At 40.0% G+C, this 16,072-nt stretch overlaps 1 protein-coding gene across 3 annotated transcripts in view; it reads right to left on the reverse strand.

Moving 5' to 3' along the window:
- Positions 1-16,072, reverse strand: part of LOC103042852 (collagen alpha-1(XIV) chain) — a 144,071-nt gene that overhangs the window by 89,678 nt on the left and 38,321 nt on the right. For all 3 annotated transcript variants that reach the window (XM_049475237.1, XM_049475236.1, XM_049475238.1), the window contains 6 exons: positions 7,681-7,836; positions 6,372-6,491; positions 6,089-6,253; positions 3,991-4,152; positions 2,798-2,955; positions 1,975-2,104 (listed from right to left, as the gene is read on the reverse strand). In XM_049475237.1, coding sequence (XP_049331194.1) covers positions 1,975-2,104; positions 2,798-2,955; positions 3,991-4,152; positions 6,089-6,253; positions 6,372-6,491; positions 7,681-7,836 — 891 coding nt within the window. The remainder of the gene's footprint in view (positions 1-1,974; positions 2,105-2,797; positions 2,956-3,990; positions 4,153-6,088; positions 6,254-6,371; positions 6,492-7,680; positions 7,837-16,072) is intronic.

Genomic DNA, 16,072 nt, shown 5'->3' on the forward strand with positions numbered 1-16,072 from the left:
CATTTACCTCGGCAGTGCTATTTTAATCAAAAATAGATATATTTCTTAAATTTGCTTCACAGTGCTGTGAAAGACTGAGATCTGTATATTTATCTATTTATATTTCCAGACATATCAGACACTGCTGACTGCAAACACAAAGTCTTCAAGCTCGTCTGCAGCTTTAGAGGGTTTTTTTTAAAGTCCATCCACCTCTCTATCAGTCTGTTAGTCTGCAGGGACACACACACACACACGCCTGTCTTTTCTCTCGAGTTCCATTAACTTTCGCATAAGGTCAGTTGGAATCACAGCCATCTATCAGCCCTCTGTTTGTGTGTGTGTGTGTGTGTGTGTGTATGTGTGTGTGTGCATTAATAAGAAAACAGGGTACTAGGGGACTAGAGTATTAATCCTGCTAATATATTTTATCCCTGGTGGATTCTCTCTGTCTGAAACAGCGATGAGGTCCACTGAGCTGCTGGGCTGTAGTCTGGCTCCCTCACTACAAATTACATATTCCACACCAACACACCTTACATATACACATATTTATATACATATATACACATATACATACACTGTCTGGCCAAAAGTAAAAAAGTCTCCACCTGGATTTAAGTGAGTAAATGATGTGGGGTTGATGCTGCAGTTGGTCTGCAGGTTTAGGTTCAGCAACAGTATGTGCTGAAAGAATGAGGTCAGCTGACTACCTGAATATACTGAATATAGATCAGGTTATTCCATCAATGGATTTTTTATTCCCTGATGAACACGATCATATTCCAAGATGATAATATCAGGATTCATGGTGCTGGAATAGTGAAAGAGTTCAGGATTCAGGGAGCATGAGATCATCATTTTCACACATGGATTGAGAGAGTTCACCACAGAGTCCAGATCTTAACCTCATTGAGAATCTTTGGGATGTGCTGGATGGAGAAGAGCTGCTTTGTGCAGCGGTTGGTCAGACTCTACCATCATTAATGCTGCTGCAAGATCTTGGTGAAAAACTAATCCAGCAACACTGGATTAAAATAAATCTTCTAACATTGCAGAAGATTATTGAAATAATGCAACAGTGAATGCGTCAAAGCAATCAATGATAAAGGTTCAAGCAAATATTTTGGCCAGGCAGTGTATATATATATGTACACACAGATACACACATCACAAAACCACATGAGCAATTACAGTCATTTTTACATCACAGGACTGTCCAACCACAGGAGTCTAGATTTATTAATGATACAGCAGTGCTGCTGGAGTTTTTAAACACTGTGTTTAATCTCTCACTGTCCTCCACTCTATTAACACACACTCCTACCTACAGCTGAAACACCCTGTAGATAAAGTAAAGTCAGAGAGCGAAGATCTGAATCTGTTGCTGAATCAGTTTACAGTGTTGGGCGTAAACTTGTCCTTTGGTTGGACGTTTCTGGTTGGGGGATTATTCTCAGTCCAGCAGTGATGCTAAGGTGTTTAAGAACTCCAGCAGCACTGCTGTATCTGATCCACTCACTGTGCCAGCAAAACACAAACTACTAACATACATTGTAGCAATTTCTGTTGTCACTCAGTATCTCATTCTACCTTGTAACACTGTAATTTCTCTCAAAGTCATGCTTTTTTGGGTTGAATTTTTCTAAATTTGGGTCACTTAAGTGTAATTTTCAAAACTGTTTTGACAACACAGTTCTAATAGAAGTAAGATAATGTTCCTTCTTGTCCATATAATAGAAATGTTTCATCTTTTCTGCAACTACACAAACACATATGCATTTTTTTGGGGGGTCAGTTGGTAATGAAAAGTCAATGGTAGAGCCATATATATGAAATATGAGTCCACCTCTCCGTTCAGGCAAAATGAAAACGACCTGTTACACTGAGGTTCAGTACTCTGGTCTATGGAGCAGAATGGCTGCTGTAGATTACACTGGTTATTACCCAGCAGAGGAACCATTACAGCAGTAATGGTCACAGCGGGTCACTCACGTGTGGTCTCGCTGCCCCTCAGAGCCTCACTGGCAGAATTACTGTAGACAGCGAACACGGCCACCTGATACTCGGTCAGAGAGTTGAGATGCTGCAGCACCACCGAGTTCTCATCACCATTCACCACGACCTGCAAACACAACATACACACACACACACACACACACACACACACACAGCATTCAGTGGATATGAACAGTACACACTCACAAAGAACTGACCAATTAATCTGTTCTGATGTTCTTATCATAAGGTCCATCACTAAAAGGAAATAAGTGTCTTAGTTCCTATCTGGAAGGGATTAGTTTCTCAGGGGGATGTCTGTAAAAATATTTTACACTTCTGCTCAGTGATAAAACTCTTGCATCAGGACTGCATTTGTAAAAACAGGAGGACCGGTGAGTTTTTAGGCTTTCTTCTTCACATGACATTGAGTTCAGTAGCTCCTCCATTGCCACTTGCTGTTGTTTTACGTGGATCTCTGTGGAAACGCGTACCCAAAGTGTAATTACGGTGTGTAGCAGTGGACAAATAGCTATTTTTTAAATGCGAGGAAACGAATCTCAGAGATGCATGTCTGGACAGGACTAAAATAACCAGAGGACCACGGAGTTCAGCACAAAAAAAAAAACAGTGGATAATTCAGCCTATAATTTTCTTAGAGGACGCCTGAGAAAAACACGTACATGTTCGTTCCAGACAGAAATAAAATCACAGAGGACTCCCCATTAATAAGAAAGTGGCTAACAGAACACTTTGGTTAACTATAGTATAATAATGCTTAATATACTTTAATCTACTTTTTTCACTAGGGCACACACACCTCTTCTGGCTGGGATCCTCTGGAAGCATAATACACCACTCTGTACTTCTCCACAGTGCCGGGGGCGTGAGTCCAGGTCACTCTGAAACTCCTGGCAGTGACCTCTGAGGTCACAAGGTCGCGGGGAGCGGCAGGAGCTGTAGATGGGCCGGTTTCTCCTTCATTTATACACAAGATCAAGACAAAACGAGATTTTATATGTATAATGATTTAACACTTCTGTTTTTACGTATTTTTATGTATCAAATATATAATTAAAAAAATAAGTTAGGATGGTATCTGAAATAACAAAAGAGATGCAGAGCTTTCAGACCTCAAATAATGCAAAGGATAAACTTTTAAAAGTTTAGAAATGAATATTTGGTGGAATAACCCTGTTTTTTAATGTTTTTATGCATCTTGGCATGTTCTCCTCCACCAGTCTTACACACTGCTTTTGGATAACTTTATGCTGCTTTACTCCTGATGCAAAAATTCAAGCAGTTCAGTTTGGTTTGATGGCTTGTGATCATCCATCTTCCTCTTGATTATATTCCAGAGGTTTTCAATTTGGTAAAATAAAAAAAAACTCCTCATTTTTTAAGTGGCCTCTTATTTTTTTTTCTTCAAAACCAATGCTTGTCCACTAAAGAGCAAAGTTTCACATGAAGTTTCGATTTCATCTGCATCCATCACCCTGGCTTTATTTAAGATTCTCTTAATTGCAGTTTCTGAGGCTGGTAACTCTGGTGAACCTATCCCATGCAATAGAGGGAACTCTTGCTCTTCCTTTCCTGGGGTCCTAATAAAGGCCAGTTTCATCATTACGTTTCTGATGGTCTTTATGATTTTGCACATGAGGATTCTTTCAAGGTTCTTGAAATGTTTTGAAGTGACTGACCTTTACATTACTTGAATAGAGCTATTAACAAACTCTAGCTTTTCACTACTTTACAACTGATGCTTTCAAACACATTAAGAGACAAGAAATTCAAGTAATTAACTCTTGATGAGTTCAGCACAGCTGTTAACTCAAAGCCTGAAATTCCAGGTGACTCTACCTCATAAAGCTGACTGAGAAAATCCAGCCAAGATGTGCAAAACTCTCATCTCTTTAAAAAATGTAAAATATAATTACATGTGCAGAATTTCTTAATGTACTGTATTTAATACAGTGTCAGGTGATCATAGTCACATGTCCCTCAGGTGCTGACCTTTGATCTCTCGGTTGAGCTGCTCCACTCGCCCACACACCGTCCGGGTCAGCCCCTCCACTATAGAGCTCATCACACTGAAATCAGCCACGTTATACACATGCGTCTCTTCAGGAGGAGACGCTATCGCCTTCAGCTCGTTCTCATCAGCATTCTTCACACCTACACACACACACACACACACAGACTCAGTCTCAGCATGGACACTGATCTAAAGGCAGATGAAACAGCAGCAGATCGATATCTTCCTGTGTGTGGAAAGAGCTGCAGCACTGCACTTCAGTTCCTTCAATACAATAAGTTCCTTCACTTCATTCAGGAAGAATCTGATATCTGATTATCATTGAGTTGTGTTTGCTGGAGGAGGGGAAATTAAACACACACTGCTCACCAAACCTCTCAAGCAAGATCTCTCAGTTACAATGGTGTGAAAAAGTGTTTGCCCCTTTATTATTTCCTATTTTTGTGCCTGTTTGTCACTCTTAAAGGGGAACTCTAGTGTAAAATGGATTTTGGTGTAGTAAAAAGTACTTATCTTTGTTGAATAGCCCACCTCCACTCTCCTACAGCTTCCTGAGATCCAGTAATTTTGTGCTTTTTGCACATAATTTTTTATATTTTGCCCCAATAAATTGCTTTTTACAGCGTCATCCAGGCTCAAAGTAGCTACGCATCTAATTGGTAGAATCCGAAGAGCTCTGATATTTAAAATAAGGCACTAATAACAAAAAAACTGCACAAGAAGCTTATTAAAAACACTGTTTACATCCCATAGTGCAGGTAAATCTCCAGGCATCGCCATTTTTGTACTGATAATGTCATAGATATTTCATAGACTGCACAAAGCCGAGTCTATGTATATATGTCTGTCATTATCAGTACAGTGATGGCGGCGTCCGGAGCTGAAAGCTAGCGTTATGGTATGTAAACAGTGGCTTTTAAGAAGCTTCTTGTGAAAGGTAGCCGGACTCTACAGAGATCCATCCATATTGACAAAGAACCAATAATCAGTGGATATGGATATGTGGTCAAAAATCTGATTTTCTCATATTTTCATTCACCAGATTTCAGTGCAGGGCAGTGAATCTTAATTCCTGTATTCTGATACATACTTTAGTGCCAGGTTCAGTCTTACAAAACTACTCTCAAAGCATTTTATAATGAGTGTTTTGTTTTGTTTATTTCCATTTTAATGTTCCCTTGTTTACTGTATATTCAGTCATGTTTGTGAGCCCCAATCGTATTTCATATTCATGAATATCTCCTGATTGACGGTTCAGTCAGAAGAGCACAACAGAGAATATATACAGTTATTTGAATATTGGGACCATAAATAAGCTTGTTTGTGATTGAAATAGTAAGAGAAAGAGTGTGAAGATACACCAACAGCTCATTTAAGGGAACAGCAATGTTATTTTATTCTTTATTCTGTTTACTGTTGAGGTAAAAGTTGGGTTTGCGCTCCTGCATGGATAAGATAGGATTGGGCGGCTGACTGTTGACAGGGTTTTAATCACTCAGTGGCGCACTTGTATTTCTCAACGTCAAGATAGAAACAACCTTTTTTTAACGGCACGGGCACAAGGTGTGAAAATACACTGTTAATGAGGTGTAAGATAGCAATGAGCATCGCAATGCACCTTGAGCAGTGTGTACAATAGAGCCCTGATATGCCAAAAGTCATAGGAGAGCAGTGCATAAACTAATTATTAAGTATTACCTTAGGGCACAGCTTGGGAACACCTACACCTGTATAAGTTGTGAGGTGTTATCTTGTGAATATACTAACGGCCAGGCAATATGAACTTTAAGTGAGGACATTTTTTCACGTTCTGTGGGCATTTAACACTCCTCAATTCTGTAATCTGTAAAACATCATATACAGATAATATTACCATTTACAGTGGCCACTGTAGTGCAGAGGGTGGTAATGACGTGTGAACAGAGACACACACATATATATCCCACAGCTCAGTGCAGCGCTCTAAACCATCCACAGTACATGCCAAAAGTCATGGGACACCACAAATAGTGTCCGTCCCGTGACATTTGGCATGTCGATGTATGTGTACTGTGTGGAGGTGCAGTGGATAGATACCGATTGCAAACAGCTCAATCCCCGCCTCCCTCAGACTCCTAGCAGGTCCCTGAACATCATCCTGAGATTTCCCATCTGTGATCAGAATTCCGATTTTCGGAACGCCCGTCCTGGATCCCGACTCCGGCTTAAAGCTGTTCTCCAATATATACATCAAAGCAAGACCTGGAAACACACACACACACACACACAGAGTAAAAGAAGATGAGTGTAAGAAATACTAAAGGAGAGACAGATCACACCAGGGATCAGACTGTGTGTGTGTGTGTGTGTGTGTGTGTACCTGTTAGTGTGTTTCCTCCTTTATATGGCAGGTTCTTCACAGCGTTGATAACAGCCTCTTTAGTGGAGTGTGTGTTCAGGTGCCACTCAATCCTGGGGTCTCCGCTGTACTGTGCCAATCCTTTCCAAACACACACACACACACACACACACACACACACACACACATTTCATGCATTTTATTTAACATAGTATGCATTCATACTACATGTATATGTATATTATATGAGAACAAATCGTCATATCATCTTTCTGTCATCTTTCTTTACACTACTTTAAAGTTTTATGCTGTAAAATTCTATATATTTTACACACCGGATTCTGAGGCACTTTGTAACCAGGTTAAGTAAAGCTAATCTAAGTAAACATAACTGTAATTCTTTAAAAAAACATTTTCTTTCAAAGTCAAACAAGCGCTGGATGTTAATCTTTACAGATTGCTCGCCTGAAAACTGTTTGGGCTATTTGGGTGATTAAAGGGCTCCGGTTTATTTACAGTAAGCTTAGATTTCCAGATTTCCACTAAGGCTGGGTGCAGCAGCATTAGCATTAGCATTAGCGGCTAATAGCTACCGCTAGTAAACACCGCCCGACAACGCTACACTGAGGAACCCTGAGAACCCTGAATCCCACTCAGCTTGTTTTAACACTGTAAACAAGGTAAACTACAGTTTGATATACTTACCTCTGAAAGGCAAAAGACCTAGCAGCCAATGCTGCTCCACCAGTGCTAGCCAGGGTTAGCAATAGGCTACCAGTTGATAATACTCACCACTGATCGACAAAAGAGCTAGCGCTTAGCAGCTAATGCTTATACTGCTCATGCTAAAACTGTTCCAGCCTAATCATTTAATGTCTAATTCAACGGTTTTTAGTCTACAGCAGAAAACAATGGGATTAATATCACTATTCCAATACTTTTGGAGGAGGCGGTATATATATATATATATATATATATATATATATATATATATATATATATATATTTATATCTAATTGTTAAGTGGTTGCTATGGTGTTAGTAGGTGGCCACTGTGATGTTGCAAATTAAGTTGCTTTCGTGTTACAAAGTGGTTGCTAAATGGTCACTATGATGCTGGTTGTTAGGTGGCTACTATAGTGTTGCTTAAAGGTTTCTATGCCAGATAATTTCAAAGATGCTTTTAAAGTTGTTGCTAGGTGATTTTCTGCAGTATAATGTTTCAGATGCTTCTAGTTTGAATTTATTCTACATGTAGCAGAAAGACAATGGCGACCCAATGATGATATTATTGCAGATATAACTGTTAGTGATGCATAAATCCTCTCACCGATGCGAGTCTGGTCCGAGCTGACGGAGAAGGCGTTCACCAGGCTCTCCAGGAACATCCGCACCAGCCGGAAATTGATACGGCCGATACTCCATGAGCCGTCCACCAGAATCACAATATCAGCTATCGCCGGGGTCTTACATACAAACACATCCACTGCAGACGAAGAGAGAGAGAGAGATGAGAGTAGGAGTTTAATAATAAAAAATAAAATAAAAGTTTAGCTTAGCTTAGCTTAGCTTAGCATAGCATAGTTTAGTGGTTAGCTCCATTTCAGCATCATTTCAATGTGACAATCTGACAATAACCAGAGAACGATGTCCAGCTTCAGAGATGTAGAGATCATCACACAAGCACAGCCTGTACAGTATAATCATAACTCTAATGCACTGCTAATAGTACTGGGTATAACAGTATTAGGTTGTGATGCAGTAGAACTACTGCATGTCCCTTATAGAATGGAGATAAATGGTTGGTACTCTATGCCAGTTAGTTGCTATTGTGTTGCTTTGTGATCACTGTGGTATTGCTGAGTAGTTCCTTTGGTATCACAGGTGGTTGTTACGGTGCTGCTACTGTAAATGATTGCTGGGGGGTTATTAGTGGAGTTGGATGCTTGGAGGACCAGCAATGCACTGAAATTCTCACAGTAAAGTTCCTAGGACAATAGGGGTGGACAATATGACCCTAAAATAAATTTAATTTAGTACAAATATAACAGTTCCACATATTTATTGGACACAAAAAGTACTACATCTAAAAATGAAAGCTACTGAGTGTTATTACCCTTTAATACAGGTAAAATGTAGATGTCCACAAACTTTTGGCCACAAAAGCACAGAGCACAGAAAATATTCGGCCATATTTCAAACCATGTATCTCCAGGTACTTTAAACAGTGATGATCTCCTGCTGAAAGTTTTTCTCAGCCGGGTTTCTGTTACATTTAATATTCGGGCTCTTTGATGGCGTGTCCTCCTTCTCTCAGCAGTGTTATGTAAACTAATTACAGATCATATCTAATCTGACTCTGCTGCAGAGCTGCAGAACGACAAGAAACAAACCAGTACTGAGAGAGAGAGAGAGAGAGAGAGAGAGAGAGAAAGGGTAGAACACGAAGAATAAGATAGAAAATAGAGGGGGGAAAGAGAGGGACAAATAAAGAGAGAGAGAAATAAAGAGAGTGTGAGAGAATAAAAGAGGGTAGAGAGAGTGAGAAAGAGAGAGCACGAGAGAGAAAGAGTGTGTGTGAGAGAGAGTGAGAGAGAGAAAGAGATAGAGAGTAAGAGAGAGAGAGAGAGAGAGAGAGAGAGAGAAGGGTAGAACACTAAAAAGAATAAGATAGAAAATAAAGGGGGGAAAGAGAGGGACAAATAAAGAGAGGGAAAAATAAAGAGAGTGTGAGAGAAGAAAAGAGGGTAGAGAGAGTGAGAAAGAGAGAGCCAGAGAGAGAAAGAGTGTGTGTGAGAGAGAGTGAGAGAGAGAAAGAGAGAGAGAGTAAGAGAGAGAGAAACAAGAACATAGAGAGGGATAGGGTGGAGAGAGGGAGTGAGAAAGAAAAAGAGAGAGAGACAGGAATTGAGAAATCGAAATTGAGAAAGAGGGAGAAAGTGAGTGAGAGAGCAAGTAAGAAATAGAGAAGAAGAGAGGGGGTGAGATGGAATGAGATATAGAAAAAAGAGAGAGGGAGAGAGAGAGAAAAAAACTAGAACACAGGGACAGAAAAAAAAGATATAGTAGAAAAGAGAGGGGGAGAGAAGGAGTGAAAAACAGAAAGAAAGAGAAAGAGAGAAGAGAGAGAGAAGAAAAGAGGGCGTGAGAACAAGATAAAGAGAGAGAGAGAAAGAGAGAGAGAAACTAGAACACAGAAACAGAGAAGAAATAAAAAAGAAAGAAAGAAAGAAAAAAGAGAAGAAGATGGTGGAGAGAGGCAGTGAGAAAGAGAGAGAGTGAGAAATAGAGAAAAGAGAGAGCGGGAGAAAGAGAAAAGAGAGAGAAAGAGAGAGAGAGAAGAAAACAGGGTGAAGAGAGTGAGTGAGAAACTGAGAGAGAGAGAGAGAGAGAGAGAGAGAGAGAGAAAGAGAGAGAGAGAGAGAGTACGAGAAAGGTTTAAAACATTTAACACTCTGCAAACAGTGAGCCTGCCGAGGCACGCAGATATATGAACCACCCTCCTCTCTCTCTCTCTCTCTCTCTCTCTCTCTCTCTCTCTCTCTCTCTCTCTCTCTCCACCACTCTCCCTCTCTTTCTATCTCCTTATATTTGATCAAAGCTGAAATTGAAACCCATCGTCTGTGTGTGTGTGTATGTGTGTGTGTGTGTGTGTGTGTGTGTGTGTGTGTGTGTGTGTGAGAGAGAGAGAGAGAGAGAGAGAGAGAGAGAGAGAGATTAAAACACACAGAAGAAGACACACAGAGGTATGTATTGGGTATTTTTTTACTTGGCGATCCATCATCACTCCTCTGCTGTTTACAGTAATCATAAGCCAATAAAAGAAAATCTTTGAGATTTGAGAGCGGCCTTATCTGAAACCTGCTGCTACACCATCATCACCTGCAGAGAAACAGAGCACAGAGCACTGTTATCATAACATCACAGGAACTTAAACACATTACACTCACTTATACTGTAATATCAGTTAATGCTTCAGTCTACATATGGATATACATATTCATAAAGCATGCACACACACACACACACACACACACACACTGCATAAACACAAGTATTTATGAGCCAGTCATTTTACTCCATAAAACACTGTGTTAGAAAGTAACTGCTACATTATTAGTAGGGGGCTGCTATGGTTTTACTAAGTGGTTGCTAGGTTGATGCTATGGTGTTAGTAGGTGGTATTTATGGTGTTAGTAAGTGGCTTTTATGATATTGTTAATTGGTTGCAATGTTAGTACAGGTGGTTGTTATAGTATCTTAGGTGGTTGTTATGGTGTTGCTAGGTGTTAATAAGTGGTTACTATGGTGTTACTAAGTGGTTGCTAGTAGATAGGAGCTCTGCTGTTAATAAGTGGTTACTAAAGTGGTTACTAAATGGCTATGGCTACTATAGCATTAGTAGAAAGCTGCTATGGTCTCAACCACTAAGTGGTTGCTAGGTGGCTGCTATGGTTAGTAGTAATGGTTAGTAGGTGGCTTTTAAGAGTTTACTAGATGGTTGCTAGATTGATGCAATGGTATCAGTAAATGGAAGCTATGGGGTGAGTAGGTGGCTGATATGGTTGTACAAAGTGGTTGCTAGGTGGCTGCTATGATACTGTTTAGTGGTTGCCATGTTATTCCAGGTAGCTGCTATGGTATCTTAGGCCGTTGTTATGGTATTACTAGGTGTTAATAAGTGGTTGCTAGTGGCTGTTATGGGGTTTGTAGGTGGCTGCTATGGTGAAAGTAACTATTAACTGCTATAGCATTAGTAGATGGGAGCTATGGTGTTAGTATGTGGCTGCTATGGTGTTACTAAGTGGTTACTAATGACTGCTATGGTGACAGTAGGTGGTTGCTAAAGCATTAGTAGATGGGGGTTATGGTGTTACAGTGTAGTTGCCGTTTTACTAAGTGGCTGCAAGGTAGCTGTTTTGGTGTTAGTAGGTGGCTTTTAAGGTTTTACTACATGGTTACTAGGTGACTGAGATGGTGTTAGTAGGTGGCTTTTATGATACTGTTAAGTGGAAATGGTATTCCAGGTGGCTGCTATAGTATATCAGGTGGTTGTGATGGTGTTGCTAGTGGTCAGTGGTTTTTATAGTATTACTAAGTGGTTGCTAGTGGCTGCTATGGTGTTAGTAGGTGGCTTCTTTGATTTGTTTAAGTGGTTGAAATGGTATTTCGATGGCTCAGGTGGTTGTTTTGGTGTTGCTAGGTGTTGGTTAGTGGTGGGTAAGTGGTTGCTAGTGGCTGCTATGACTCCAGAGAACCACAGTGAGAGCTAATATTCACTAATGGAGAAAACACGGAACACTGGTGAACCTTCCCAGGAGTGACCAGCTGACCGAAATTACTCCAAAAGGGCATGAACAACTTATCCAAGAGATCCCAAAAGAACCCAGAACAACATTTCAGTTAAGGTCAGTGTTAATGATTCAATAATAAAAATGAGACTGGGTAAAAATGGTCTCCATGGGAGCGGTTCAAGATAAAAAACAAACACTGCTGACCAAAAACAACACAACCATCCGTCACACATTTACCAAGTAACATCTTGATGATCCCCAGAACTATTTGAAAGGTATGCACCCTGTTACATCTGGCGTAAAACTAACACATAATTTCAGAAAACATGGTGGTGGTAGTGTGATGATCTGGGGCTGCTTTGCTGCTTCAGAGTCTGGATAACTTGGATGGAACCAGGATTCTGCTGTTTACCAGACAATCCTAAAGGAGAATATCCGGCCATCTGTTTGTGACCTCAAGCTCAGGAGTACTTGGGTTCTGCAGCAGGACAATGATCCAAAACATGCAAACAAGTTCACCTCTGAATGGCTTAAAAAAAAAAACTAAATGAAGGTTTTGGAGTGGCCTAGTCAAAGTCTGACTGAGATGCTGTGGATGTTTGCTCAAAACCTCTCCAGAAGAAAGAGTGGACTGAAATTCCTCCACAGAAATGTGAAAGACTCATTGCTAGTTGTCGGTAAAGCTTGATTGCAGTTGTTTTAGCTAAGAGTTGCACAACCAGGTTATTAAGTTCAGGCGGCAAACACTTTTTCACATAGCTCTAGATTGGTTTGGATGGCATTTTTTTTCTTTAATAAATAAAATTATCATTTAAAAAGTGCTTTTTATATTGACTCAGGTTATATTTGTCTGATATAAAAGTTTGTTTAGTAATCTGTAAAATATCAGCATAACAAAAAAGCAATACAAACTAATACAACTGAACATTACATTCATCAATCAAGTTTGACAAAGTCTGACAGATTATTGCTGCAGACGGCTAATACTGACAAACACCCCAACGTAAATGACTAAATCTGCTGTGGTTTGCTCCAGACAGCGTCTGACAGGTTGGTGTGTTATAGTTCGTTGTGAATCGAGCAGCACTTCCAGTCTCTGGAGCTGTAGAGACAGCGGCTGAATGAACACATCATCTGTCTGAGATTGGCAGTGACGTCCTGATTCCACCTGCTGCTGCTGCTCCTGCTGAGATCTTCCCACAGGAGTCTCTGAGTAATTGAGTTAAACTTCAGAATGAAGAACTGTGAGTGTAGAGTAGAGTTTAGATTCTGAGCCTGAGCCCGCCCGGGTTGGGCCGAGATTTCCCACCACTTTCCTGGGGCCAGGTCGGGTCGGGCTCAAGAAATTATCTGTTATCGAGATGTCTGTTTTTTTAATGCAATTTGTATTTTATATAAAACTATGGTGTGATAGGGGTGAAATGGTACATGTATTCTTTACGAATTGTCACTTTACGGGGGTCGCGCTTCAGTATGCGCAAACGCACGCAGAATACACGGTACAGGCAGCCCATAGGAGACTTGTGGAACCAATGAACATAACCAGGAAAGTGTAGCTGTAGCACTGTTGCTATTGGCATCTCGCTACTGACTTAGCCCATAGCCTGCAATAAGAAGTTTAGCTGTGACTGGAAGCTGGAAACACACAAGTAGAGAGCACAGAAACACAGATCATTCAAACTGTCTACATGCTGCCGGTCACCTATCACTTTCCAGTGTGAACGCAGGGTTAGGCGCTTGTACTGTGTCTCTCTCTATCGCTCTCTCTCTTTCGCTCGAACCATCTGTCACTCTCTTTCTTGCTCCTTTGTTCACTCTCTCTCACTCTCCCTACAAATAAGGAACACATAAGTTATAATTTAGTACCATTAAAGTGTAAAACAAATACTCTGTGAAGCATTTTGCTCTTCCTTTCCTGAGGCAGTCCCATAGTGGATGCTATGGTGTTAGTAGGTGGCTTCGATGATACTGTTAAATGATTAAAATGGTATTCCAGGTGACTGCTATGGTACCTCAGGTAGTTGTTATGGTGTTGCTAGATTTTGGTAAGTGAGAGCTAATATTTACAAATGGAGAAAACATGGAACACTGGTGAACCTTCCCAGGAGTGGCCAGCCGACCGAAATTATGCTAAAAGGGCATGGACAACTCATCCAGGAGTTCACAAAAGAAAAGAAAACACTGTTGACCAAAAAGAACACAGCGTCCCGCCTCACATTTACCAACAAACATCCTGATGATCTCCAGAACGTTGAGTAAATATTCTTTGGACTGACGAGGTCTGTGTCCCGTTACATCTGGTGTAAAACTAACACAGAACATCATACTGAATGTAAAACATGTTAGTGGTAGTGTGATCGTCTGGATGGTCTGAAATTCAAGTAAATAACTCTTAATGAGTTCAGCACAGCTGTTAACTGAAAGCCTGACATTCCAGATGACTCTACCTCATAAAACTGACTGAGAAAATTTAGCCAAGATGAGCAAATCTGTCATCTAAGCAAGAATCTAAAATATAAATTACATTATGGTTTCCATATATTTTCCTTTATAGTTTGAATGACTTAAGTATTAATCTACAATGGAGAATATTGTTTTTACAGTGTACAACCTCCGGCTGCTAGTGAAAATCATGTAAAATTCATTGTAATTTGCTCAATAAGGTTAGAAATATGACAGCACTGCACTGGAATGAGCTTTACGTGTTTAATGTAAATGAATAAATGTCCGCTCGTATCGGTCGTGCTGGAACTCGCCTCGTACTTAAACCTGACCTCACCACCATCTATCTATCTTCATTTCTACAGATTCACAGCCTTTACCCACAATGCCATGCCTTATCAAGTCTGTACAGATGTGGAATGCACGCAGTTGGAAATAAACACACACACCCCTATACACACACAAATACACACACATACACAAATATGAACACATACTACATACTACACTACACTTAACAGCTCTGTACTGGCAGTTCATAAATCATCATTTTAATGGTACATCATGCAACTGCACAGTGTCTCCAAATGTTTATGGACACCACTTCTACTTCTACTGAAATTGAACCCATTGCTGACACAGATGTGCAAATGCACACACACACACACACACACACACACACACACACACACACACACACACACACACACACACAGCTTTTCTAGTCTCTGTAGAAAAGTATTGCCATTAGATTAGGACTGTCTGGAGCTATGAGCCAAACAAAGCCCCAGTATTGAGTTGTGGAGCAGTGGAGGAATTGTGTTCTCTGGAATGATGGAGCTCCATCCTATACTTTTAGCAGTACTGAGTTGGACAGTTAGCGACAACATGAACCTCAGCAATGATCTTGCTCTCAAAGAATGCAGTCAAATCCTCACAGCAATGATCCAACATTCAGTCTTCTACTGCAAAAATGTTAAAACTGCACTTTTAACTTTTTGCACTTTTTTCATATTCCCCCGCTGTAGATAACATGTACTTTTTTGTAAATAATATCCATAACACATTACTGTTTTCATGTATATATTTCCATCCTGGATGTGAATTTAACACCAATTTAATATTAATATTTAGATAGTTTATTTCTTTGTTTATTGTATATTTTCACCTTTTATCTTGGTGAGGAGCAAAGAAAGAATTTAATTGTACGAGAAAACTTGTTTCTTACTGTGCAGATGACAATAAACTATTTGAATTGAATTCTCTGGACAGTAGAGAAAGTTACAAGCTACTCCTGCTTTCGTTCAGTATCCAATCAATGCACTTTTCTTTTTGAATAGTCTGATGTTAAGTTAAATGTGCTCTTTTTCCCTGTCTTGCTGGAGTTATATGTGAATCATTGTTTATGTGAATCATTGTGAATTTGTATGCAGGACTTCCTGATCAAAAACTTAACATTCAGCAAAATGTAAATTGTGCCACATTTTGATAACAGAGACCTCAGGGACCACTGCAAATTAGAGATAAGGGCAAATTAGCAAGATGTTTTCAGTGAGCTAGCTAACATACTAATGTTATCGGGGAGAAAACTAAAGCTAGTGATGAGCTAGCTAACATTAGGAACAAGCTAGCCAACCTTAGTAACAAGGTAGCTAACAAACTGTTGTTACCGGGGAGAGAAATAAAGCTAGTGATGAGCTAGCTAACCTTAGGAATGAGCTAGCTAACCTTAGTAACAAGGTAGCTAACACACTAATGTTACCGGGGAGAGAAATAAAGCTAGTGATGAGCTAGCTAACCTTAGGAATGAGCTAGCTAACCTTAGTAACAAGGTAGCTAACACACTAATGTTACCAGGGAGAGAAATAAAGCTAGTGATGAGCTTGCTAACCTTAGGAACAAGCTAGTTAACCTTGGTAACAAGGTAGCTAACACACTAATGTTACAGGGGAGAGAAATAAAGCTAGTGATGAGCTTGCTAACCTT

This window comes from Astyanax mexicanus, chromosome 2 (assembly GCF_023375975.1).
Source record: "Astyanax mexicanus isolate ESR-SI-001 chromosome 2, AstMex3_surface, whole genome shotgun sequence".
Taxonomy (NCBI): domain Eukaryota; kingdom Metazoa; phylum Chordata; class Actinopteri; order Characiformes; family Acestrorhamphidae; genus Astyanax; species Astyanax mexicanus.